Genomic DNA, 27,826 nt, shown 5'->3' with positions numbered 1-27,826 from the left:
GAGGAATAAATCCGTTGCATTTTACCAATTGCCGCTTGTGTTCTCCGCGTATTTTAACGTTGTTTGTAACACCGATAGCACAGAAAAAGAGATCATCGTGCATACTACAATGATACGTGGCGTTCTAGCTTCTACTTAGTTTTGTATGCCCTATTCCTAACTGTATTTTTTATTCACTGAGCTGGGTTGCTTGGATGCCCTTGGTACTAAAATACACTTTAATTATGACGGCGCTTCGCCTTACAATACCCTATTCTATACAGATCTAACTTGCTGTTGCCATTACTTTTCAGGACTCGAGCATATGGTTAACCATCACGGACATCCATATTGAGTAACCGTGCTAGCAATTCGAATACATCGGCTTAGAAACCTTGTGACGTCGGACGCCCATTGTCGTGTTCAAACTATCCTGTGCCAATACCCCCGCACTCTAATTGCTATTAAGCCAATACTGTGCCGCCCTTGAGACGCTACACCTTTGCAGGGATTTCGCTATCTCAGAATGAAGCTTTACTTCGCGAAGTTCCATGTAAATACTTCCGTCAAGAGTAGAATAGGGTATACGAATACATACATACATATGTATGTATGTATGTATATATAAAGCTACTTCTTCTGACGATTACCAATGAACTAAGTTAGGTAACTAATCAAACATCGACACAAAGGACGACCTTGATGTATGTTCGCTACCTGTCATTCGTACGGGCCGACTACCGAATTCGGCCGTAAATTTAGATACGTAAACAGAGAGAAGCCTGTTGGAAGGCGGCAGATGATTAGAGATTTGTACGTAACAAAGCAGGCCCGAAAAAATGCATAACTCCGGTAGAGAGAGTAATGATTAAGCATATTAGAGATTGCGGCAAAAAGCTATGGGAAGCGACAAAGTGTACTGTTGTACTACACGGTTCTAAAATTAGAAACAAACGTTAAATAAACAACAAGTGTATTAGTAAAAGTTCTCATGATTTTGAAGACGAAACTGGAATAAGGAGACGAATAAGACGGACGACAATTTCGAATGAACTCATTCCCTCACTCAATCTGTACATAGTCTCTGTGCATACATCGAAAACAACAATGGCTTGAAAATAGTAACAATAATTATTATAATAATGCAAAAAATGCATGTTAATATTGCATAGATATCGAAGTTGTGTTTCATAGACAGTTGAGTCATACTGGCTTGTTGTATACATCATTTTCTTGAGACCATACGATAAGTGCGGGGCTGATCGGAGCGTGTCTTCGTAGCTAATAAAAGCTTTTAAACAACTGGTAGAGTACGAACGATTTAGCCTAATTATACTGTATGTTTCGGATTTCCTATTCCGATTCGCGTTTACCTAAGTTAATGTCTACTGTTATTTCGAGTTCTTTTTTTTTTTGCTTCGCTAATCCCGAGCTGAACGTCAATTTAAACTTTCGAATTTTAACGGTTGACCCACCTCGGCGTACCAGAAACTTTTGCGTACGAATGTAACCCAAATGCTAACGAGTCACAGGCTATTCGGGAGTCTAAATACTGATCAAACAAAAAGTGTCGATATAGGTGACTTGCGCAGGAAAGTCGGTAGGATTAACACGTAGATGTGTCGAATCGTGAATTTAAAGAAATCCATCAACTTTGTGTATAGACCGAAAGAGTGTCGTTTTCACTCACTTCTGGGATCGACCCGCAGAAAGAAAAGCCCACGGAGGGTCATGCACGGTGCGCCCTTGGGTCAAACAGTTACGCTAAATGCCGGACCTGGGTGAATTCCGTTTTTCAAAAATAGTTTGGTGAACAAATCGTCGAGTTAAAAGGCCATAAATAATCGCTCCTAAACCAAAGGCCGTTTTGTAGTTGTTATAATAATAAAGTTGCTTTGATTCTTTTTCTCCTTCTCTAACAGATGCTGTGGGCTTAAATTACTTCGAACATTTAACTGAAGCAGTTAGGGAGGCATAATGAGTACCTTGTTCTTCGTATCTTTCAACATGCGACTAGCTCCACAGGAAGAGCGCTAAGAATAATATAACGTGGCTTAGTGATAATCGTCATGAACCGCGCTAACGGCAGATGAATCATTGGATTATCTAGAGGATTTCCTTCGGTGACTGACTGCTTCTACTAATCTTTCTTTAAGGATCTGGCACTGGATACAATTTTAGATTCGCGTCTTCACTTGCCTTTAAACAACCTGAGGTTGCCATTTACACTAGTCAGTTTCCCTTTGCATATATCACCTGTATTCATTGCCTTTAAGGCCCTGTCATTGTTTCTGCACAAATCCATGCTAGTTAGGTCCTAACCTTGCGGACCTTAGGTGCTTCATAGATGTACTACGCCTCCTACCTGCTTCTCTTATCTACCTGACGCATAATTGCGTTGTTCCATTCGTACTAGTATTGTGGTGCTTGGCAAACGGGGTAGTTGTAATAGAATGAAGGACTGAAACGAAGGCGTGCACTACATTAAGAGGTCTGCTAGATAGAAGAGATCAATTGAGAGGCTGGGTTACGGCCCGCGTCAGGCCCCTAACCTGAGAATGTAACCCAAACAGCAAATACATATCCGAGCCGAGAGGTGTTGATTGATTCTAGGTCGCACTTGGAAAAGTCGACGGTTCCTACGAATACGGCGCTGCCGTCAATGGTTGATTCACCATAATGGAGTGAGTATCATACACACACACATATATATATATAGAACATCGTAACAAAGCCTGACACAACGGCAACAAGTAAGATCAGCAAGAGGTTAAGCAAACATCGGTAAATAAAGGTGCGGTTCGTGTAAACGGTAAATGAGAATTAATGGAAAGGCTGGTGGAAATAACTTTAACGACGAGAATGGCTACGTTAGGAGCTGTTTACAGATAAATACACATAAATAGTTAGATAAAGGAACAAGAACGCCGATGCTAAGATATATATAAAAAGCAATGAATGCCTATTAAAAAAACGGACCGAGTGGCCAACTAACTTTGAAAAAACTATGAGAAAATGTAATATTATTCATAAAAAATGTTAAGTAAAAAAAATGTACAATGACGAACATGATACAGTGATGATGACTTTGCTGAATGGGACAATGCCGGAAATGAGAGAGAACGAACCGAAGGGTCAACAATTCCTAGTCAGTTACATTGGTCGATTAATAGGAGGGTGTCGCTGTTCTAATACTATATACATACAAATTATAGTAATAATAACAATGATAGCAACAACAATACGCTTGATGAGTATAGTGCATAAAAAGCTGAAAGCTAATATCTGTTACGAATGTTGGTGATATTTTTAATTTGACAAAAAATAATGTTGTGTAAATGTGATTTAATAAATAACATAAGCGGTGCGTTATGTGTAATACATGCATGAGCGTAGCACACATTGCACAGGGACGGGGGAAAAAGAGAGAGAGTTAGGCAAGTAAAAAAACTGACTAAAGATAAACTTGACCGAATGAGACGATTCGTATAAAAAGGTGGGCCACGAAGTTAAGCGTAAAGGCCCGAATCGGACTGACTTCATGGCGGTGAAGGGCCGTTGGATGTTGGTGCATATAATGCCGACTGGCAAATATAGATAAAGCGCAGTTGCATTGAAATCGAGCTAAAGAAGGGAAATACACAAGCTACATTAAAAAGTGAAAAGGAAAATCGGTACGCTCAAAAGATAACGGAAAGTAATCGATGTTAACAGTGTTTAAACACGACCTGAGGTCGGAGCAGAAATACTGAGCTCGATTGAAGGCGCAGCTATGCGGGTACACGCCGGGGTAATGTGTGGGGGAAAACAATAAAAAAAAAATAGAGACAAAAACGTTCGATGTCTAAAGGACTGCTAGACAGGAAAGGGGTGCCTGGAAGAAACCTCCAAGAAATGGGGGCGAAGCTGTATGAAGCAAAACTACAAAGAGGAAAAAAATAAACAACGTTTGTATATTGTTATTCATAAAAAACATTATTATGTATTCGCTTTTTAGGTATTAGCTGTATTTGGAGTGTTAGACATTATTGTAGAAAAATAGGCTTGTTAAAAAGGAGCATGGCAGTTTGATCATGTGCAAATAGTTCGAAGTAACTACTTTTACCTAGATTGTAGTAAACTTAAAAGAATGGCATGTACAGCTTGGGTTGGTCTCGTTCATCAACATATACAATCTGTCCCAAAATTATAAGTGAAAAAAGTAGGTAATTTTAGTAAATATATGCAGCTGGTTGTGTTTCTGCCAAAACAGAACATTATGATGTGCAAGAAAAACAATGTTTCGAATCGTAGGGCACTTAAATGCAAAATAAATCGAGCGTTCCGCGTAAAATTTCCCACTTAGGTTAATGACGTACAGTGCCAGTATAGGCGTTGCCGAGTTGCAGGTCAGAAATAAATCACGATCCTTACTTAAACTAATTGAGTCAAAGGCGTATATCAGGAAAATGCAGGTGGAATAGCGGGGATCTCCTGCTACGCCTACCGGTATTGAAGCCTTTCTAGAGGGTGGATCATTCTTAGTAGATCACAAACATTTTTCAACAAACACAAGCAAATTTCGTGTAATTTTTAGTAATCCTAAGTTTATAATATGTGAGACTTACTTAAAGCCAAATAGTAGTCACTAAACGTTATGGACTTTAGAATTGAGAGCACAAGAAAATAAGCATATTAAAGTTTAGTATAGTTATTACCACTATAGAATATTGATTACGTCAATCAAAGAAACATCGTTTGAATGAACGAGATCGAATTAGTTGCCAAAAAACCTTAGCACTTGTCAGTTCAATGCATAATATACATATATATATGCATTATATTATAATATATATATAGCTTTTTCCTACTTTTATCATACAAAGGTCTCCTATGGTGCTTTGATGTTCATCGTTACAAACGCAGATATTCGACAAAAAAGTAAACTTTCGTGAGATTGATTCCCTTCTCGATAGGACAAACAAACCCTTTCAAATCATGAACGAACCCGAATAAACTTTTTAGCAATTCTTTTTTGTGCCGAACTTGACCACTTCCTGTTTATAAGATTCTGAGCAGATTATGTCCGTTAGAAAAAGTTCATCTTAACAATATTCCTGGACTAATTCTCTGTATGGGACTTGTTAAAATATTCTACTGTCCTAAATGGGTTTTTGTTATCCACCCCGCCGTTACCGCACCGATTTTAAGCGCCACCTTTTCTTACACCTTTTGCCACAACCTCCGGATTCGAAGAACCTCCGTGACGAGTCCTAACAAGAAAATCCATGAAGTACTTATCACAATTCAGTTTCGGACTGCGTCAGCCCTACAGAAGACTAATCTCTACTATTTTGACATATATACATATATCTGTTGCCGCGAGACAGTATATGTATAAATGGGCTACTTCAGAGACGTCGAGTGAACGCAGCTGCTGAATGTACGCTAGCAATAAAGGTCGCAATTATCAGACTTCACTGTGTCGAGGTCGTCTCAACTTGTCTTGACGTCAGTTCGCTGGTTTTTTCCCGCCAATCGTACGAAACGACCCTCGACGGCCAAAGAGTCGTTAACGCACTGGATCCCGGAAAGGGCCTTTGTCCGGAGTAGCGGATCTGTTGGACATTCTATTCCAAGTGGTAGGAACGGGCCTTGCAAAGCGAAGCACAGGGCTCTGATCGGAGCAACGAAAAGGCGAGAGTGAATCAGCAAAGTGAGTAAGAGTACGACTGTATTGAGCAACTAAGGCAGCAGAAGAAACTTGAGCGCAGGCCGCCGAAGACAGAACACGACCAGGCTAAGCAAGACGGAATCGGTGGCGGCTGCGGCGGGACCAAAAACAAGAAGTGGGAGAAGAAATCGACATTTGTCGATGGACTCACAGCTAGACGGAAAGACTGACAGCGCACTATCCGGCCACCAGTCGAGTACCCATGCTTGCTTAATGGTAATAGGAAGAGGACGAGACGATGATTCTGTTTCGGCAGCAGAACCGCTGGTCCGTGGGAGCGGCATTGGTTCACACTGGCGACGCGAGTGCTAAGAGCGAAGGAGCCTATCGACAATGAAAGGAAAACGGATCGGAAAGACGGCCAATAGAGACACACAATAGAAAGAAAGGCATGGAAAATAGGAAAAAGGAATACCCTTTCAGGAAGGACACTGGCTAGTAATACTAGGCCAGAGCGTAATGAAGAAAAGCCATTCCACATCGAGACGATCAAATAACAGAAAAGATGCTCTAGACTATATACGGGCGTCCTTGTATGCATACGCGCGATAAACAATAACGCTAGTCTATAGGGGCTGGTAAAAGATCTGCGGTTGCCACCACAACGAAACGCGCGCATCCTGAATGAGCCTGAGTGAAAGCTAAAAACGCAACGAATGAAAATAAGAGACAAAAGATATATGTACAACCATAACAGCAGAATTAGAAAATCCAAGTGAAGATCTTTGCAGAGCGTTAGGGAGGGGGGCGGGGGGGGGGTATAGTAACAGCATCGTTTAATGAGACTCAACTACAAAATCTTTTTCACCTTCGTGTTAGCGTAAATGGGATGTGAGAAGTGTTTTCTGGAACAGATATTGGAACAATTGGAAGACGGTAGCTATAGCCAAGTGTATGCGAATAGCGTACAGAATTACGTTCCAAACGATGCCTCTGGATCGGTCGTTTGGGGGTCGAGACAGAAAAGACGGAAGACACCAATAAAATGAGATAATTTGCCCCTTCCATTCCTTCCAGGTTAGCATGACACTACCGAAGAGAAATCGAAGCTATATAAAACTAGACGAGACACAGGGCCCACGAAACTGAGCGAAAGAAGAACTGTAAAAAGTGGAAACATGCTCCCTCCTGATAGCTCCTGGAAAGCTGCTGTCCGCTATTGAAAAAAACCTTTGTATAGACTTTGTACGGCTTGACATGTATAACCACTACATGTTAGAGACAGTGAAGACGTATAGTACTGGCACTGAACGTCTCTGTGTCTTGTCAGGGACAAACATCGACACAAACAACCCAATTCCCAGCCGATTCTAGGAGGCGGGTGCCAATCTAATGATTGACAAAGCATTTGTATAAATGTATGCTACATACTAGTAGACTTCTGTACACAGACACTTACATAGAGAATTCTACGATCTGCACCACCTGTACTACAGAAGGTTCTAACAAACTCTGTATTGTTTTCTCCATTTTGGACTTATTTTCTGGAATCGTTTCCGCTCCTGCTGCCTTTAGGGGTGCCCGCGGGTCCGGTAAGCCAGGACCGCCTGTAAGTACCGGTCGCTTCTGACCATCAGATCGACACGTGGAAGAACGACGGATGGTGCATGGGCACTGAAGAAGCCAACATGCATGTTCTGTTACGTACTGGACGGACGAACTCGTTAGAGACGAAGACAGCCACCGCTCTGACCCTCTAAAGGGTTTTTGCTGCAGTACCGGCCATGCTACTCATGGAGTTTCTGAGAGAATCACTGTCGTCTTCCGAACCCAACGTGCTTCGAGAAGGTTCCGTTCGTCCGTTCCGTCCGAAGGAGTGCCCTATCATCCCCCTCCCTCGCCTGCCTTTTGTAGCGGAACAGAGAGAACCCCAAGGGATGATGACTAAGAGTGCAAAAGATAGACGGGAGGGAATTAATTTCAATTTCAAATCGTAACAATTGCTAAAACAGCACAAAATAGAAGAAGCGAAGACGAGGAAGATTAAGGAATGGAGAGTGCTTCCCACAGTTGCACTGAAAACGTAGTGCGCCGAAGTGACGCAGAGGCATTCGAAGATAAGGATAGGGCGTGAGTGCAGCAGGCGAAGTGATCCGTCTGTCCCTGTCGCCTCCCTGTCCTTCGTTACGAGGTGCACACTACTCGTTTTTGTGCTGTGTGGTGGCTGCGGGTGTCGAATCGTTTACGGGTTCATCTGCCTTGGATCTCGTTCCGTTTGCTCTAGCCCCCCCGTTTGCCCGCCTCCCGCTTACAGCCATCCTATAGATAGGGACGTCGCTTCTGGTAAGACCTTGAAGAGGAACGAATCATACGATAAGATGATGAGGGTCGAGATTCGTCAGAAGCATTGGCAGAGAGATGGGGAAAGCTGAGATCGAAAAGCGAACGACAAGTGCAGTGCGCCAGTCAAATTAACTAGGTTCTACGCGAAAATGCAGCAGAACAGGACAGAGCAAAACACCAATCTGGTGGCCACCAAGAGCAGGACAATAAAGGAATGTAGCAGAGAAATAAGAAAGAGCATATTTATAGGTTGACAGCTTTTTTTTAATTTTCGTGTTGAAAACGGAAGTAGTCTGTGTGGTATCGCCGTTAGATGAGCCAGTAGTGAGAATGCGATAGGAAATCGCGGCTATGATAACGCCAAACGATCTTGTTTCATTTTAGCTGGTCATATTAAAGCATCGATAAAAACTATCGATTGTGTATTGAATACAAAGTAGCATTAGCATGAAAAAGTAGGCTTTGAGGATACACTGGGGCGTGCCAATAGCTTCGACAAATATTACTTCGGTTGCGAAGCTGAATGATACTGACTTATGAGCGCTTTGATAAGGGGCAAAGACAAGCTAGCTACTAGGGTAAGAACATCACATATCCTTCTTTCGCTATGCGTCATTCAACATAGAACTAAGAGCCTTATCTTAACGATGTCTTCATTTTTAAGCGTTTTTATTGCTTATTCTGTGAGAGGTATTTTCAAAATATACCGGTTTAAGTGGATAAGGTAAAGTAATATTTCATTACCACGTTTAGCAACATTTTATTTGGTTTCCGTTAGCCTCTGCACCTAGACGATAACGGTGGACGCACTACCGTAATATTGTTTATCTAAAAGCTACCGTGTTTAATGATAGAGCTCAATTCTTGGTTTGAATGCACCTTCTCGCATCGTAGCGCATACATTTCGTTGAAGAACGGCAAGATGATGGCGCAGACAGGAAGGTGATCAAAGAACCCCGCTGTTGTTCACAGGTTAGACTCACTCAGATTAAATGTATGTAAGCAAATTCAATTTTCTGGAAATGGTGGTTAATTTTAAAACTAACACAGAGCGTATGTGGCCACTAGTATGGAGACCTTTACCGGCCATGATTTACATGGCGCGGTCCATATAGCAAACACATATATATACACACCCTGACACGTAACCGCTAACCGACGCGAAGACAGCAAACGCTAGCGAACGGGTGATTTGTGCGATTTTGGGTCGTGCAGTTTTTTATTTGCACTAGGGACAGTTAATCCTCTTCCGCCGCCGTGATTGGCACCCAGGCTGGGTGTTCGAGCGCCCGTCGTCTACACTCTGCGACGTACCTAATCCCCAAACCTCGCCAAGCGGGCCCAAATTGTGATCACATGTTTGCAATTTTAGCTATGGCAAATATGAGTTAAAAATTTTACGGCAGGCTGCATTTTTTCATCCAAGGGCAAATTAGTCATGTGATTTAGCTTGGCTATTACTGTCGTTGTATAGATCTAGTCAACAGACAATAAGTGGTGCGGTAATAATGCGTTTGCCACGAAGCTTAGGGACACGTAAAATAGTCTGTGTTCAAACCCACTTGTAAACGCACTGATGTCCCGTTGGAAGCGGACACCCGTAAAAAGCGAGACTCAACGGCAGTACTAGGCGTAAAATTCGAAACCGTTGTTTAATCAATAAGAAATTCGAAAACAAAGAACAACCAAAGCGCTCTGGAAATATCGGGTAGGGTGTCACCGTTGCCACCTAACGCTTCCCGAAATGTCCGCAAGCCAAAAGGTCAGTTTATATGTATCCTTAGATTGTCTCTTCCTTCTAGTCTATGGAAAATAATAATATAAAGATAATAATAATAACGACTACAGTTGCGTTATGCAAAATGCGCCGCTGAAACACTTGATAAGACATGTCGCATATAAGGATGTCAAATAGTTTTTACCAAATTACAAATTTACAAATTAACCTTAGCCCACTCAATGTCTTTCCCAGTAACGATACTTAACTGAAGTCAATCATCTCATAGGCTGTATTAGTAAATACTGCATCGAATTTCTGCGTCACATGCTCATACAATGAACTGTTCTTTTTTTGTGTAATTACTATGCCGTCTTAGACACCTATTAGAGAAAATCAAATAATTCCGTTAAGACTTGGCGCCATTTGAGGTCCTTGATACTTCATTAAAAAGGTAATGCCGAGTACTCTTTTTCCGAACATAGCCGAAAAAAAATGTAAGGAGGACCGTGTCTATTTCTAGGCAACATCATTTTCATTATACCTATCATCTGTCCAAATCCACGGCAATTTCAATCCACACATCTAAAATCGCGCCTAACTAATCCAACCCACAAATTTATTCTGTGTACCCTTACATATGATCGGTCCTCACCAGCAACCCACAGAGAGTTTTATCCTGTCGCACGCCTCTCTTCCCCCTCCCTCCTAAAAGAAACAAGTCATTTCTGCGCAATCACCATTTGCCATAAAATCATGACAGAATGTTACCTCAAAGGCGTTTATTCATTCTCTCCAGGAACCCCCAATTCGAACTGCGTGCAGCCAGCTTCGATAGGAGTCGCAGAACCGCCACTGTAAAGCGGCCGAAAGGACTCCCTGTGCCGTGAGAGGTTGATGACGTGGCGGACCCTAGCTAGCTGCGTTTGTGAGGAACGACCTCGAAGGCCTTCCTTCCACCGTCTCGCCTCGGGTGAGGTAATCTCATAAAAGTGAATCGTCGTCGGCTGCGCTTGCGTTGGAGTACAATCGCACTACCCCTGAAGCGCGGTCGATCCACTGGCATGGGTCTTGGTCAGGGTGCCGAGGAGCGTTGGACTTCCAAGAGCTCCCAAACATTATCGCGTCGGAAAGCGTAGTTTCCTTCCTCCGACTCCTCTTCGGTAGCCCCCAGGGATCGATGGGTCATCAGATATTCAACGCGTTCCGAAAAAAGTCGAAAGGAATGTGTCGGCTGGTGCCTATCCCGTGAGCACGGTCCTGGTTTGGTACCAGTGCCGCAGCGCAGCGCGACATTTTAGCAGTACCAGTAAAAACGGTAGCCGTCCCCGCCGATTTCACAACCTCGTCAATCACTAAGCTGATCTATATACATAGAGTTTCCACGCCTTGCCACAGAAGCGCTCGCCGCAAGTATTTTGATGATGTTGCGAAATTTTGAAGAGCTAAAAAAGGGAAGTTGAGAAGACAGCACCCAACATAAGTGTCTGGAGCGTTGGTAAATATGGACGCTCTACCGAGTCTACAAGCAACAAAAGGTAGATATGAATATGATCATTACGAGCTGCTTAGCTACTATGTGAACAGGACGATGTTTATTGCGTACGATATACCTCTATAATTACATGTCTCGTTAACTGTTTAGGTTTCAATGCTAACACACTAATCAGACAGGGCGTGGGCGTACACCTTCGATTCTATTTGAAATGATCGTTCGACTGTATTACGACCAAAATCATAAATCAACTTTACATAACACTACAAATTGGCGTTCTACTGGCGAACTAAGTAATCTCATCGCCAAAACCTACGTATTTTAACTTCTTATATCTTCTGTAACCTAAACTTAATGTTGAACACTTGCAGTATACCTTCAACGTTTTCCCTCGCGGTGAATCATTATTACTATTTTGAATGGACCATATCTTGAATGATACCTCAACCATTTTTAGATCTTATCAGCTGCCGTAGCCCGCATCTAGGCATTCACATGCCATACATCCTGCTGATATGTTCTTTTGTATAATAGTGTCGAATATGACTAAGCAAACGTAATCTGGCTAGAAAACAGCGGTTTTAGTCTGCGGCTCCATTTGCGCCTATAAAAGAAGTGAGAAACCTTCACTGTGTTCTCAAGATCACTCGTTATCCGTACCAGGCGAGAGTACCGATGTGCGGTGAGCAAGGCTGAGACAGTTTGCGTGTTGCCGATTTCAAATGAGCCGCTGTCAACGTGTTACCTCAAAGCATGAGCTTGTAACTTTGTATCCATGAGGGTACGGCACATTGTTACTACGAAAGGTTATATGTTATTATGTGAACCCCACGGAGTTGTTGTAAAGGTCCCGTCGCTGGCTTGACCTCCCGCCTCGTCCATATCTCCTGTACGGTCCCCTCTCCAATTGGTCGTTCTTTTTTGCCGTCTCCGGTCGCCACCTCTGAAAAGCTCAGCGGGAGCGGCGAGCAAATCAGGGTATGCTGTTTGTGTTTTACTGTATACGGGTAGTCGACCTCTAATCTCGTTTTTGGAGCTGGAAAGTGCGTTATTGCGTGGCGAAATGAACTTAGTATTCATTAAAAAATTATTTTTATCTCTTCACACCTCATTCTATGCATTTCGATATAATAATATTATTTGCTATTTTTATGGTCATAAATATCGTATAGCTTTCCATTTTGGGATACAGGTCTAGTGATGGATAAGGTCAAAAATACCTGATTGGATTCTAGCATAAATCAGCAGATACATCGTAAGAACAATGGATAATGCGCTCGATTGTTCTCAGTTGTATATAAATATCTGTTTATTTAAAAACGTCTGTTTTACTATCCGTGCATAGCACCTCCATAGCAGCGATGCCGAGCACAGATCATCTCTCAAACGCTTACGTAAATGATCACAAATTTTGTTAATGATAAATTGGATGATATTAGACAACAACAAACATTTTATCCAACGGCTTTCCTAATGATAGGCGCATCAATGAAAACCTACCAACCACTAATTCTATTGACATCCTTCCTTAGCCTATGCAAGTCCTCTCTTATTCGTAGCTACTAGATGCGCCTCTTCTCACGCCTCTGCAAGTCCTCTCTTATTCGTAGCTACTAGATGCGCCTCTTCTCACGCCTCTGCCATTGTAGAGGTCGTGGCCCTAACGGCAAGGCTCACGTTCGGGCAATTGGCGTTAATCCCTCAACGACATCGCTTTCCTTGCCATTATCTTAATCAAGGTCTAAGATCCCTAATCCATGCCTCGCGATAAAGCTGGCGCTTGCTTATGGCCATGTGGGTATTGCGTGCGAAACCAGCGTTCCGTATCTTGCCAAGCGGCCCCCGGTAAGTTCGAGTGTCCTCGCATTGTGTCGAATTCTCGCTGTCGCTTTTGCATCACCGCCTATTGTAATCACCAATCATGGTTGCACCATTTCTGATAAAAACTTCACTGAAGCCCTACAACCATACCGAACTGTAGGAGATCCAACGGCGTACTGTTTTCCCATTCTAGCAATGTTTCTATCGTTGATCAAGCAGTTGCGAGTGGTTAATTTTTAACGCGGCTGGTTCAACACAAGGCTATTGATTTTTCTAGCTCAATTACTGGTTGGCTAAGGGAACCAGTCAATCGGCTAACGGGAAGATCAACAGGGACAGAATCGAAATCCAGGACGACCGAGAAGTACTTCATTTGCCGGTTGTTCCGCCTAAACAAAGCCCACTGGGTCGTGTGGCTTGATATTATCTATCCTTGTGAGCTAGAGAATCAGGGCCAGCTAAAAGAAGAATGAAAGAAAGGATACGGGAAGCGCCAGCAGAAGGGTGAGTACGTCGTGAAGACCTGGTAGGGATAAGCCAACTCTGCCGTCGTACTTAAAATGAGATCCGAGCACCTTCAATTGTTACTACAATGTGCTACGGTGCCAAGTTACTAGCAATATAGTGCTGGACATTTTGGCACTGGACATCGACGCCGTATGGAACATCGCCGAGGCACCGGGCTTCTCTTTCAGTTATTAATCGAGGAAAGGTCTCGGGTTGCTCCGCCGCTGTCTGGTCCTCGCTTGTGACCGACTATTTCGCTCGCTCAACAAGCACCTCTGTGTTGTGTATTGGCGTATGTTATTCATATGATTAGCGAGGACGATCTGAGTATGCTAGAACGATCTTGCGAGAAGCGGATCCAAACAGTCAGCATAAAACCGGGCCGTGTAGAGGTAGACTACCAGCAGCGGCTGACTGGCGTCTGCTACGCAGATCGTCGCCGCTGACAACTGCGGGAGGCCCCGGGGACAAATCGACCCTAATGGAAACGGCGTGATAGACGTGTAGTCTAATTTGCCAACATTAACTCCCTTTGCCAAGGCGACCTAGTACGCAACAAAGGGATAAAGCTTAACACAAAAAGGATTTTGCAGTGGCAGGGGCAAACGCCGACTAGTTATGTGCATTCATACGCCCGATGCACAGAGAATTAGTGAAGACTGATGCAAGTAATGGATGAAAACAATGCAGTGCATGGCTAGATGCAATGGCAAACCCAAACAAAGGACAGCTCGCACAGGACCATAATACATACGCCTAACCACGAGCGTATGAACGGGCGCTGGCAATGTAGGTAGCAACACCACAATCACGGTAGCTTTTATAAAGCAAAAAACCAAAATAAATAATGGAAATAAGAGAAATGATAGAAAACATAGTCAAGGTGAAGGTGTAGAAGTGTCATGGGCACAAAAGACAATAGGGCTAGAAGGAAGACCTATTGGCGGAACGCAATAGGCCAACTGATGGACCAGTGCATAAGGGTTTGACGCTGAAACCGTAGGCTAATATAGTCCATTCTTGATGCAGTTAAGGTTGTTCAATGATCTTGTGCATGCTGTTTTCATCAGACTCTGTTTTCAGCTGGGGAAATAGGGTCTTGATAAAACCCTCAGCTGGCCAAGTAGCCTCTTTCTAAAACCTATTCCCGGTAAATGTCATACGCATGTAATGTCAAAATTAACGTTCCATTTCAAACTGGTGATGTAGCTATTAATTTGAATTAAAATTTGATTGTTGCGCCGGCAGCGTAGATAAAAAAAAAATGGTTCTAACAACCGCGTGTTCTATTCTCAGCGGAGACTTGGTGGTATTTCGAAAAAATGGTGTTCAAAATAATGTCTAAATAAGCGTGAATAGATTACATGCCTGATCAATTACATATAGAAAAAAAGTTTCCTTGTGGTTAACGCGACATGCGGTGCCTCTTTAGCTGGGATTATCTATGCTAAATGGTCTCAGTGTTGCCGTGTATATATCATAGATCTGCTCGAAACGAGACGATATATTAGATAGGACGAGAGATAAAAGGGCCTAGTTAGTCAAACGCTACTTGAAGACTTCTCCGGTAAAGTGTTGTACACACTTTATTGCTATTCGTTTCAAGAATGGTAGTACACAGTGAGTAGAATTGTTCATAAAGCAAACTTTAATTGAAACAGCGCAATTCTATGGTAACACAGCTACAGTATTCTTACTATTAATAGCCATTCAAACCGCTTTCCCGATAACACGTTGTTCTTTGCCGAAGAAACGACTCCAAAACCCGTAGACAAAAGTATCTTCCTTAACAAAGGTAACGCATTAAAGTATAAAACATAGAGTCAACATCGAGACGACCAAAGTCGAAGTGAGCTCAAGCTGGACAATGGAGACCTTCAATTACATCCGTTTTCACAGACGTTACATGTGTGTGACTTTGAGGCAGAACTAACCTTCAGAATTGGATGTAGACTATGGCATATAAGCCCGCGTTAGGTAGAGAAACAGTTATAGTCTGGGTCCGAACCCGGTCATAGACGGACTACGCTGGAAGCTCGTGGTGGTAGCCAGCCGTCTGATGGAATATTGCCTAATGACGATACCGGACCTAAAACTCGACACATGAAGATAGAGATACAGGGCAAAAACACGCTGTTTCGCTCGGACGCCAGTCGCTTTGAATAATGCTAACCTAAGGTAGTACAAGACGTAAAGCCATTCGAAATATTTAGTCATTAATTTAGATAGGAAAGTAGGATGAAGGTAGTATTTTCATTAACCGATACTAATTGGAAAATGTATTGCACACACACAACAGAATTATACTCCTCTTTTGTTTAAAGATACTCTTAGAGTATGCCTATGGTAAATTAGCCGTTTCGCTGAAAACGCTCCCATGACGTGTTTGGTTACGGCTCAAGAAAGGAGACAGCACGAGTAACTTATTTATGTCTAGTTACGCACGAACTTCGACTATAGCCGTTTCGGTGAACAAACCGCAGTATTTTTACTTCAGAATTAATTGTCTTATTGAGCGGGCAATCAATTGCCGCACGACTGCAATGAAATAAAAAAGGAGGTAAAATGAATAGAAGTAAATCACTAAACCCGTATTTACGTAAAGTCAAAGTTACTACGTAATCGCAATCAGCAAAGCTTTCAGCCAGCGTGATCATTAGAAGCCAATATTACTAGATCAAATTTCAACTTATTTTCAGCTGTCAAAAGTATAGGAAGGAACTTTCGAGAGCAGATATTAGTCTCGATCACGCGCAAAATCCAAGGAGTTTTTTCAGGCCACGGACTCGACTTAAATGTAAGGATCAAACTGCACCTTTGCACTTCTCCAACTAACCCAAAAGTCCTTGTAGTCTTCTGTGCTTTTCGTTTAGAAATCTTTTATTCAGTCCTCGATGAATCTGGTTCTGCTGCTTGTAAAGCAGCATTTCATAAAGTAAAATATCAATATTTGGCAACCGATAAAGTTTATGATTGCCCATGCGGTTCGTTCGCCGACTATTTGAATATCCGACGCTGGCACAATCATGGTCATGGGCCCTGACCCCGTGATACTTCCGAGGAAACGTATTTGGTACAGGTTTGAAACCCGGCACAAAACATCGTTCGTTTCGTACTATTGGTAGCCACCAGTCTGGAGCAATGCTTAACGGAAGTTGCACAGGGCGTAACATTGGAAACATTTATTTAAGGTCACAGGCCTTTATACAAAGTGAATCGTGTTTTTCAATGAATTGGGGCCAACAAGACTTGTCGTTAACCATAGTTGCTACAGTAAACTATGAGCGAGCACAGTACAGTTAGATGGTTGATACCATGGCTTTTTGGCCCTTTCTCGCCTGAGATTAGGACGAAGTTGATCAAAAATAGACAATTATCAATATTGGATGACTAGTAGTTACGTTTACTAAACCATGTAAATTAGCCACAACTACAAAATCAACACTTCTAAGACATCCAAGAGTGGCGTCAGTACGGCGATATGCGTCTACGTAATTAAGAAAGGGTACGATATTTACCAATGTAAGAGGAGCAAATGAAAATAAATTCTTAATTTGCAGTAGCATATATGTTATGCCTTGGTATCTGATTCTGAACGTTAGCTGTTGGCCTTGCCAAAGTTAATTGTGCCTAATCATGTTACGTCGATGGCACCTAGTTTCGTAGAGATAACAAATTTAAACACTGTACATATCAATCGAGTCAACGAAGCACGTACCTAATCTTTAAAAAGAAGTACGTCTGCTGTGAGGCTTGTTTTGCCTGTGCGACTTGGCCTATTTCTCGCACTATTTGAGTGCTATCTAACAAAAGGTCAATCAGTTAGTCCGACTGATTGAAAAGTTCAAATTCCATAATAGATTTAAATATTTTATTAAATAATATGCATTACGAGCCTTTTCTGTCCCAGTTACCATGCCTGCTAACGTTCAAATTTGTTCATTCGTTAGAGATTGTCCAAAAAGTCCCGCTAGGCATTGAAAAGGCAATAGGAGATAGGTAGGAGGGGTAAACGTGATCGAGGTTGACACTAAGCAGCGCTGAAAACGCCGTCCTAGTGTAGTACCGCTTGTTAAGTGATTCGATTGCCACCGTTTGACGGATCGCGTAACAGCGCCACTGAGGGGTAGGTACCTCGTCGCACCTCCTTCGCTGCCACAGAACCAGTAAAATCAATTGGATCCTAAATGTGAGGAACAGGAAAAACTACTTATGAGAGCTACCTACCGATTGTTACTGCTAGCAGGTTCTCCTCGCTTGGGTGGGGCGCACTTGCTCCATCTATGTCCTCGGTGCAGTGGTACAGCGTCTTTGGTGGCCTGTTAGTAGAAAAGTGAAGTGAACATGTAAACGAAAGGAGAAACAGTTTCTAATGAAAAGAAACATCTTCAAAAATGATTTAGTAACTAGGGAGCATCGTTCCCGCAGTAAAGTGAAATAGGCTGAAAAAAAGCCCTTTCTACAGAATAATACAATTCTCTTTATTTTTCTTTTTGCTTATTTGTGTGGGGCTTGGTCGGTCATGTGATTATATTTTCTGACGAGGTGGCTTTAGACAGTTTTGAAGTTTTTCCTTTAGCCGCATCGAAAAGCTAAGTTTTTCTAAACCTAGTTCCTAGCATCGAAAGCTAAGTAAGCTTCCGTTACCAGGAACAGTTGCCATCCTTCAATTTTTTTGTATGCGAACCTATTTTACTATGAACGGCAATAATAGCTATTAGATTCTAGCTAGCAATTTTGACCGGAAGGAATACTAGCGGAGTAGCAGGACGTTGCCCCGATCACGTAAGACATTTCCCTGGTTTCTTCGTTCGCTGTGTGACACCCCTAAAACTATATGGCCTTTAACTGCAGCTTGCATTCCACATTGCGTATCCCAGTTCAAGTTTTACCATAATATATGAAGGGGCTACGATTGTGGCATTCGTTATATACAACTCAAGTGTAGAAGGCGTGTCGTAGTCGCAGCTTCGTCTGTGTGTGCATCGATGTACATGTGTATGTTTGTCTGCGCGTATATGTGTAGTTGTGTGTGTGCTGAAACGAATTGTGCAGCTCGTCTTAACAATTAGCTTTCTATCTAATATCCATCACTCAGATATCGCTAGAGCTTTTACTGACTCGGACTTCTGGCATCGACAGACCAATAACGGGCAAGCAATTAGCTCTAAAGAAGTAACTACTGGAACCATAGCAGCATAATCTCGAAACTGGTATCTGTGAATTCTAACCGAATAATACTGGAATACAAAAATTTAAGAAGAATTACTATACATTGTTTGGGTTAGCAGGGCGCCAGCGGATTTCGAATGTTGGGTTTCAACGTTGGGGTTTATTTATATATCCGAGAGAAGAAAAAAAAAGTTGCCCACTTTCACATCAGTGATTTAGTTTAGTTTATTATGGTCGGCATCTTAAAGCGTGTTTTAATTTGTGATCATCTTTTCAAACTAACAATATATTTATTCATTAGAACTTATTCAGATGTATAACATATCGTCTGCGTTAACGCTGCCTATAATTATGACGGTACGTAAATAGCATATGGGTAATTATAGAGATAACGAGGGTGCGAGATAGCTCCGAAAAGGTCGTTGTTCGGAATAGAGTTTCATATATAATCTGACACGAACAAGTATTTCTTTTATATAATACTAAAGTTATTCTTACTTTCGCTAGGCTAATATAATGCTTTACAGATCAGAAAGGTTTTCTCGGAGCCGTTAGTATGATAGCTGATTTAAGCGTCGTCATCGTTCTCCTCGATCGATGCACAAATCTACATAAATATAGACAGAACATTTGACAGCTGCTCTATAAGAATTTGCACACATAGTTCGGCGATATCGATCCAACTCCTCATCCAATAGCGTTTCGTACGTCTCCTTATGTTACTACAAACCAAACCGATCGAGCTTAAAACCATTCATCAGGCCGGCCTACCATTAATGTCGGTTCACGCACAGGCAAAGTGGCTTATATCTATTTATTCATCTGTTCACAACGCAAAAATAGTGGATTAAAACCGCAGTCAAATAATCAATGAGTCCTTCGACATTTTTCGTATTGGGGAACCAACGAGCAAAGCCTTTTGAGCTATGCTGGTCAGTCTTTACTTCTGCGCTGCAGCTCTTGTTGAAATTGTATAATTTCCAAATGGCTTTTCGGCAGGAAAGGTTCCACTGCTTTCCTGCACCACGTTACCACCTGTTGTCTCTGTGACACTCAGAGGCTACGCTGTGGCAGGAACAGAACTCCCAGCTTCCCGATCCCCAAGCTTGCTTTTCGGCTAAAGGGTAGATCCTTCTCCGGCTCGCAGCGGACTTGTTCTGGCTTTGCCCTCTGTCCGGGCTACTCAGGTTTCATAGGCACTTCTTTAGTCGGTCTTCTGCGATCCGGCGCGGCCGCGACCGCGGTGTCCTTTTGACAAAGTTCTTCCGAGGAGCAGGACGTTGTGACAAAGAAGCAGTAGTAAAAAGAAACGGAAAAAAAGACGTAGAAGCGTGCGACGCTCATTTGTCGGGTGCTTTTCCTAGCAGTTGTAGTCGCAAGACAAAGTCTACCCTACGGCTATGTTCAAAGCCGACGTTCCTTCGCCCTTAGCCCGACTCCAGTGGATTCTCCGACAGATTCGAAACTAGCCTCCTACAGAAAGCTCTTTTTGCTTGTGCTGGCGTAGGAGAATTGCGTCGTAAGCCCCGTCCGCTACGGCTTGATTCTGACATTTCTGTTTCGTCTTAACAGACGCAGCAGAAGATCGAGGCGAAAGCGTGGGATCGTGAACTACGTCGATAATGCGAAGTCTCACAAATGAGTACAGTATGTCTTTTGGACGGCTAGGGATAGAGGCAATCTCGGCTAGACCTAACCGTTGTCCTTAGTATACGATAGTTATTACTCTTATGCAATGCAGCTATATGGCGGTTGCAAAAGACAGAGATCAACACGAATTATATTAATAAAAATCTTCGCAATTTCTAGAATCTTGTGGGTCAGAAATTATAATAAAAGCTAGCTTTATTCGACAAGAACAGCAGTGACTATGATATTTATTGCTGGTATGACTTGCTTAAAAAAGTCGGTCTCTGACGGAGTGAGTATGGACGTCTATGAGGCGAGTGAACTCAAATTACGGTAACAGCCATTGGGTTGTTTTATGGCGTTCTGAAGACAGCAGCTTTGGACCACACTGGCTGCGTTTTTTCCGCGTAACATTTCTAACAACGAATACTTGCCATAAGCGTAAAGCTAGTTTTCTTTACTAATACGTACTGCTACGTCTGTAGTGGCTAGCTCAAATACTGTTCTTAAAATATCTATGTACATACCCGATGAAGTACCTGCTTTTGAGGCGTGCGATCGATGCTAAGGGTTCTTGAGTTAAAAACAAACTCATAGATAAATTTTTCTATATAATAAAAAGAAGCAAAAAAAAAGTTTTCATGTTTGATCAGTTTTTCCCTGCTATGCCGCTTGGGTGACATACAGCAAAATTGCTAACCTATGCCACATCCGGTTCGACTCTTTCTAACACGGCGCTAATATTATTATCATTATTATTATTGGTATTATTATATAATTAGCATAATATTTATCTTAAATACGCAAAAGCCATAACCACTTGCATTTTTTTGTGTCTTGATCATCTTCTATCGGGGGCATTTTCAAAAGTGCACTCGATGCTTGAACTCGATGGGCTTTCCTCTTGTTGCCCGCTTTTATGTCTCTCATTGTTAGTTAGCCCGCAGTCACGCTTAAGTGATTACTGCAGTTGTTGTTGTTGTGGGCGGCGCCGTCACTGTCTTTCCCTTTTTGCGCTCCCACACACGCTCTTCTTCCCACTACTGCGCTGTGCAGTCACAGCCCCGACTATTTCTGAGTGTAATTAGGGCGCCCCTCTCACCCAGCATTTATCGTGCATGGAGTTAGTTACAAGGAGAGAAGCTGGTGTTAGGAGGGTTGAAGAGGTGGTCTGCTGCTGCTACCCGTAGAGCGAGTGGGCATGTTCTTGTTTGGTTACGTCATCGTTGAGCGGTACGCCACAGACCCACGGGCAGACGAAGGGGCCCGTTGTTCCTCGTCCCGTCGTGGTCGCTTCTTTCTCGTCTTTGTCTTCTTGTTGCTGTTTTCGACTGGGGCGCCTCTAGCGTTTCTGGGTAACTGGTGGTTCTCCGCGGGGGCTTGTTGTCATTTTATTGTTCGTGTCTCCATGAGGTTGATCGTCTTGTCTCTGCCCTGAGAACTTCTTGAGGAGTTGATCCGGAGGGCTGCTGGTGGGAATACGAATCGTAGAGTAAGTGGTCGTCACGTGACGACTCTTAAGGGGTCTGTCTGCCTGACTGATCAAGAACGGTTAGTGGTTACTCGCTAAGAGCACATTAGCGGAGCGGGGTTTGATGAAGAATATCCGGTTTAAGCTGCTTGCGTAAGCTGTCTTCCGCATTGTGGTACCTATGTACGAAGTGACTATAAAGCAGGCCTTTGATTTTCGTGTGTCTAAGAATCTGCAGTGATGTTTGAAGGAAACTATGTATTAGAAAAAGTGACAATTGCCAAAATACCACTGCGTCGATAGGTGAAGTAGATCTATTGATAATGATGCTGTATTTGCAATGTTGAGACAGTTTTTACGAATTGAGAAAGTGCATCTATTTGATCCCTTTTGAAAATAAGTAGCTCTGCTCACTGTGCAAACACACGTAGGCGTCATTGCCCTATACGATTGTATTTAATACAAACGAGTGCTAAAAAAGCCAAGTTTTGTCGCTTTTTTGAGCAAATTTCGGACTAAAGTGAGGTTCGGGGATGAAGTGACGTGTACAGGATAGCACATTCTTACACTATGTTAAAAACCAGCTACGTATCAAAGTGCGCTTATTGGGGCTTACAGAATACTTATCATATTTATATTGAAACTACAAACGGTTTCTATGATTTAATAGGATAGATTCTTCTTATAGTTACTCATGAATGTCGACAGCGTGTTTATTGCTTACGGAATCCCCCGAAATCTAAAACTATTTTAAGGTACCTCCACCATCCGCCATTTACCTCCGACTTTTCAGTGAAAAAGTTGTTATTTAAAGGGGATATTTTCTATATTTTTACCAAAAGCTTTGGCTCCAGAGAGGACACCCGCTAGGGGCATCTTTTCGGAACAGGAGAATCTAAAGAACTTGCTGCCAAAATAGGCGTTCGGGATGTGCACCAACGTCAACGAAATCATATGGACGTAGTACTACACAATTTTCGTAAGTAGCTTTCCCTGTTTTTTACATTTGGGATCGGTAGACTTCGGTGACTAACCGTTTGCTATAGCTCCGTCGGCGTGTATCGTTGGGTTAGTTTCATGATTCGTCCATCGAGCGGCAATCAAATCACTTGATGTGCCCTAACTCAGCAGGCCTCTTTCAGGGAGGCAGGACTTTCAGTTCTGACATCTCCTGGCCCTTGAGAACGTTTACAAATTTTTCGGTTTTAAAAAATCTCAAAAAGAAAGATTATAATTCTAATGTTAGTTACGGTGCGAATTTCCAATGTTCAGTATATAAAATTCATTTAAGAATTTTAATCCAAACACTATTATACACGGACGTTGAACCAACGCGGAAACCGACCGGGCGTGCCTTACCGGCTTCCAGTCGTTGGCCCATCAAGCTTGATTGCACTATTCAGAGCCTGATGTTTTCCATTTTCGTACAAAAAACATTGTCATTCGACGTTTCGAATCTATGTTTGCATGTCCTTGCTAATACCTCTAGCATAAAATTACATTACGAAGGTCCTATTGCCGAACAAGTTTAAAACCAAAAGCTCGTCAACAATGCATATGTAAAGTAAGCATGACCAGTAGGTGATCATTTTTGGAGGAACTAATCAAAGGCCTCCATGCCTTCAAAGAGCCCATCGAGCACCTACAATCTAGAAGATATTCACAAGCTATTCATGTTAAAAGCCACACCGATAAGCGCCAGTTGCACTGAATGAACTAGCTGACAGTCGGTAATATAGAAATATTATATCAGTGAATATGTACTAGGGAGATTTTCTATTTGATAGAACGGTCAAAGGCTGAGGCAGCACCAACTGCCACGGTCTAAACTACTGGGTGTCGACCCAAACAGGTATTTTGGAACAGAATTAATAGTTGAATCGAATAGTCATTAGGACATATTGGCCTAGCTGACCCAGAACATGAAATCCCTTATTTAGTAGCGTAACGATTCCGTTAATCAGTATTACATTTAAGGATAGCTTATTAACGGTATGGATTGTTCCTTTGAGGGTATATATAAACTAACTACAATTCTGTAGAAAGTGTTTCTTCTGTATAAAAGGGATATTCGAATCTATGTAAATTAGAAGAACAGCTATTTTGACGTCAATGAAAAACTTTTTCAAGATGCGTACTGTTATGCATCAGTGGGGTATGAATTCGGTGATGAGAATAATGTCCATTAGCTATGCAGGACAGTATGCCGTGGCATGCCGTGTTCCTGCAAAAGCCTATAAAAATACATTCACTATGCATAGCTGGCTAGCAGGTAATGATAAAAGAGGGGTGCAAGGTAGAGCTTTCCCGCTCGTTATTTATGAAAAAGGTGTATCCATTTTGATGACAGATATTCACACACACACAGAAGGTACGATGTGATTGATACATGAGGACAAGCGGATGCCACTCGGGCTTCGGTTTTAGTTTTCTCTGAGTTGAAGATTTAAACTAAACGGTCAGACGATGAATATTATAATAGTAATATTTGCTATAAATAAGATCCCGGGTCATTAGGCAACGAGAGGGCATTTAGTAATGATCCAGGAATTACTCGCTTAAGCCCTGTTGTCAACGTATAACACCTTACGAAAAAAATAGGGTTCGAACTTGAAACGCGCGTGTTTAAACTAAATAATTAGTAACTTTGAACGTGTTAGAACAGAGTGCTGACCATTTAAGCCCCCAATGAAACGGGGCGCTATGAACTGACACTTATACATCCGACTATCTCTTTATCTTTATTTAGTATGTTATGCAAATAGCACACTACGAAGTAAACAGAATCACATGGCCACAAATCGTGGGGTAGCGTGGTATGCGCGAAGGGAGGGGTAGGGGTAATGCCGTGACAAAAATGCGCATGCGGTTACTTCTGGTTCAAATTTTAGCGTCGGCAAGTGACTACTATAGCACATAGTTACTATGCCGCTTTATAAGTCTGTTAAAGAAAAACCCTACATCAGTAGAGCAAAACACATTTGAAAATGAAAGCAATAATAAGAAAAAACAATGAAACATACTAATTTTGCTGATCGCTCAGCTTTGTATTTTATATATATTTCAACTAAGATTTCGTTAAAGTGACCATCTAAATATCTCAGAGAGGAAAAACAACAACGACAGCATCACATGTTCGCACTATCAGATCTATGTAAAAGATATCCAACTGTCTCGTCATCTGGCGAAAGCGCTTTTAAGTTATCTACCTGCATTCTGTCATATGGTGCGTCCTTGTGCTAGGAAAAGAGGATAAAAATTGATATTGGATACTGCGTGCCATACGTAGATTGACTCAGTTAGCATCAGAAATAATTGCTTTTAACGGATACCTTTTACTCCTTTCTTATCCTTCAGTTTCTTTTTCGAAAGATCAGATTGTACTAAAAGTGACAGGAGCTTCGATTGGAAATGTCAGACAAACTCCAACGTATCCAATCATATCTTGAAGGAAGCAAACGGGATGAAAATAGGACTACTTTGTTGTTACGTACCATCTTCTTTTATTTCTTTTTTTTTTTTTTTTTTTTTTTTTCGTTAAAAATCAACAATGTTTCTGGTTTTTGACGGTTAGCTAATAGTTTGACAGTTAGAAGCTGCTGATAGTCAGACAGGCGTGAATACTTTTGACAAGAAAGAGACTAATTTATCAATCGGAAGCCAACAACGATAGTATTCAGTGGTCGGCATCCCTTATCTTGTGAAGGTAATCGAAGTTGAGCAAATTCCCTTTTCGCTTATTTTAGAAGTAATCTTGTTCTTCACTTGCAGAAATAAAACCTGGGAATCCGAACACGTCACTAGTGTACACGCCTCTATAAATAATTGTCTCCAATTCAGATACACTAATACCTAAGTTAAACGTTCCTTCAGACGACGGCTGCTCCCCATTCAGTACAAACGTAAGTACATCTTCTCACGCCTTCGTATTTAGATAAGTTCACCACGCGTGCCTGCGTTTGGTAGACACCGCATTATCACGGAGACATGCGCCTGTCGTGCGCTAAGCTTATGAGTTTAACGTTTAGTCAGAATTTAAGCTGGTTGCAAAAAATAAAATATCTTATTAATAGATAAAGTAAATCTGAAATAATCTCCTCCATCCGCTGACGAGTTGATGAATAAACAGGTTAATTCGATTAGAACGTGTCAAATTGGCTCTCTATTTTTTGTGTGCTGTCAAAGATGACGTGGAAATGATGAAGAAAAGGACCTGCGAACATAGTGAAAGGAAAACCTAGCTCAAGGTGACGTGACCTTTCGACAGTTCCTGCTGCATTTGCAATCCCGCTGGCTCGTTGTATTATCTTTAGATGATCTTCAGAGACGAATAATCTACGTGTGAAGCTTGTCTGATCTAGAGTTCAGAAGCTCATAGTATTTTTTTTTCTAAAGCGGGGACCTTATACGTTAGTGTTTCATGAAATATTAGAAATTATAAGTGAACGATCCCCGTTCAGGTCAAACAAAATATTCCCAATGGTTTCCGTGTTCTAGTCTAGGAGGTGCTGAAATTACGCTAGATTCATAATTTTAAAAAAACTTGATTAGATTAGGATGCATTAATAATTGGGATTGTTGTCGCTATTCCTTCATTTGAAGATAAAATGTTTTTTTTTAAAAGACACAGTTTTATGTGTACATACGCATGACGGACATCCACGCACTGCCTCTAGCTGAAATTGTTTCTTAGGTAGGTATGATAAACATGTGAAAAGATGTATAAACCAGTAGACATAAAGCAGTCAACAAAGACAAGATGGACAGTTTACTCACAAAGTTATAAAGGTTCACATTGCATAGAACCTTGATCTTGGAGGAGAAACTTAAAATAATTTGAGGAACATAAAGCGGATTACTATATCATACGCGCACTTAACAACATAGATGTAATAATTATTCTATCAGTCTTGCTTGTGGAACAGTTAACGAGTAAGATCCCGACTATGGTTATAATATTCACACAACTAATTCTACACGTCGGAAGTAGTTTCAGTTTATTGACGAACTGCGCGCAGACATACTACCATACGCTATATAGTCACATGGCCGCGCAGGTCCGATAGCGAGGACAACGAGATCGACCTCCGTGCTGTCTCCGAATGTACGAGATGACTCAGGCTAATGGAGGCTACGCGTTCCAGGCGGCCAATAGTAGGATTATTCAGGTGTAAAAGTTGCACGAATAGGTGAATGGAAACACTGGGGTATGGACATAGGGTTTTGGACGAAGGACGGCGGTGCTCTAGTAACATAAGGCTTATGACCACATGACCCGTAGCGTTAAATTTTAGGAAAATAATGCGGTTTCAGAAACCTCTCAGCACGTTCTCGAAGGTGAATACTTTAGTACCGAAAACAGCGTCACACAACATTTCTAACCCCACGTTCCATCTTTATAGGCAACGCTTTCCCATTAAAGCTATACTTAGTTAAACACTCGAACGATAACCCGAGTTGCAACATAGATTCTCCAGCGCGTGTCATGGCCTGGAGTTTGTCCATTGGACTCAAACCTGGTCCGAGGCAAGCCCTTCTAGGAGATTCACGTAACTTTACCTAAGCTACCTGTTAGGTACTGCCGCACTTTGTGTTTGACGTTGAACCTATATACGTAGGGTATGAAGAAGGTACGTTCGAAACAAAACCTGTGCCGTGCGTTCTAGTGGCCTCCGTAACTGTCGTTTCGCGGTAAAAGGCGACGGCCTAAGACAGGCGGCGCATTTGAGGCCTACAGCTGCTAAGTCAAACGCTGGCAAGCTTCAAACAGACAAGCAGAAGCGGGCCAAGTGCCGCATCAAGCCCCCGCACATTCCCCCAGCGAAGAAAATCGTTGGCAAACGGATCACGTTTGGGCACTTAGTGACAACGCGATGAGGGTGGACCCAAACAGTTGGCAGAAACGCCACATTAGCACGCTAACTCGTGGCCAATTTCCGTTCGATGCTAACGGCTGCTGGTGCCGAGGTGGCAGCATCGTCAGCCGTAATGAAGACTGCTAAACGTAGAGAAGACCGGGAGGCAAAATGGGACAACAAT

At 42.2% G+C, this 27,826-nt stretch overlaps 1 protein-coding gene across 1 annotated transcript in view; it reads left to right on the top strand.

Annotated features, from left to right (window-relative positions):
- The window catches only part of LOC111266483 (cell adhesion molecule Dscam1), a 96,682-nt gene extending 92,728 nt beyond the window's left edge, over positions 1 to 3,954 (top strand). The window contains exon 25 of the mRNA XM_086970920.1: positions 294 to 3,954. Within this exon, the coding sequence (XP_086827046.1) occupies positions 294 to 334 (41 nt within the window). The 3' untranslated portion in view covers positions 335 to 3,954. The remainder of the gene's footprint in view (positions 1 to 293) is intronic.
- The last annotated feature ends 23,872 nt before the right edge of the window (positions 3,955 to 27,826 follow it).

The sequence above is a fragment of the Varroa jacobsoni genome, unplaced genomic scaffold (genome assembly GCF_002532875.2).
Source record: "Varroa jacobsoni isolate VJ856 unplaced genomic scaffold, vjacob_1.0 scaffold_1086, whole genome shotgun sequence".
Taxonomy (NCBI): Eukaryota; Metazoa; Arthropoda; class Arachnida; order Mesostigmata; family Varroidae; genus Varroa; species Varroa jacobsoni.
Note: the sequence above shows the minus strand (reverse complement) of the source record. Positions and strands in the feature narration are given on the sequence as shown.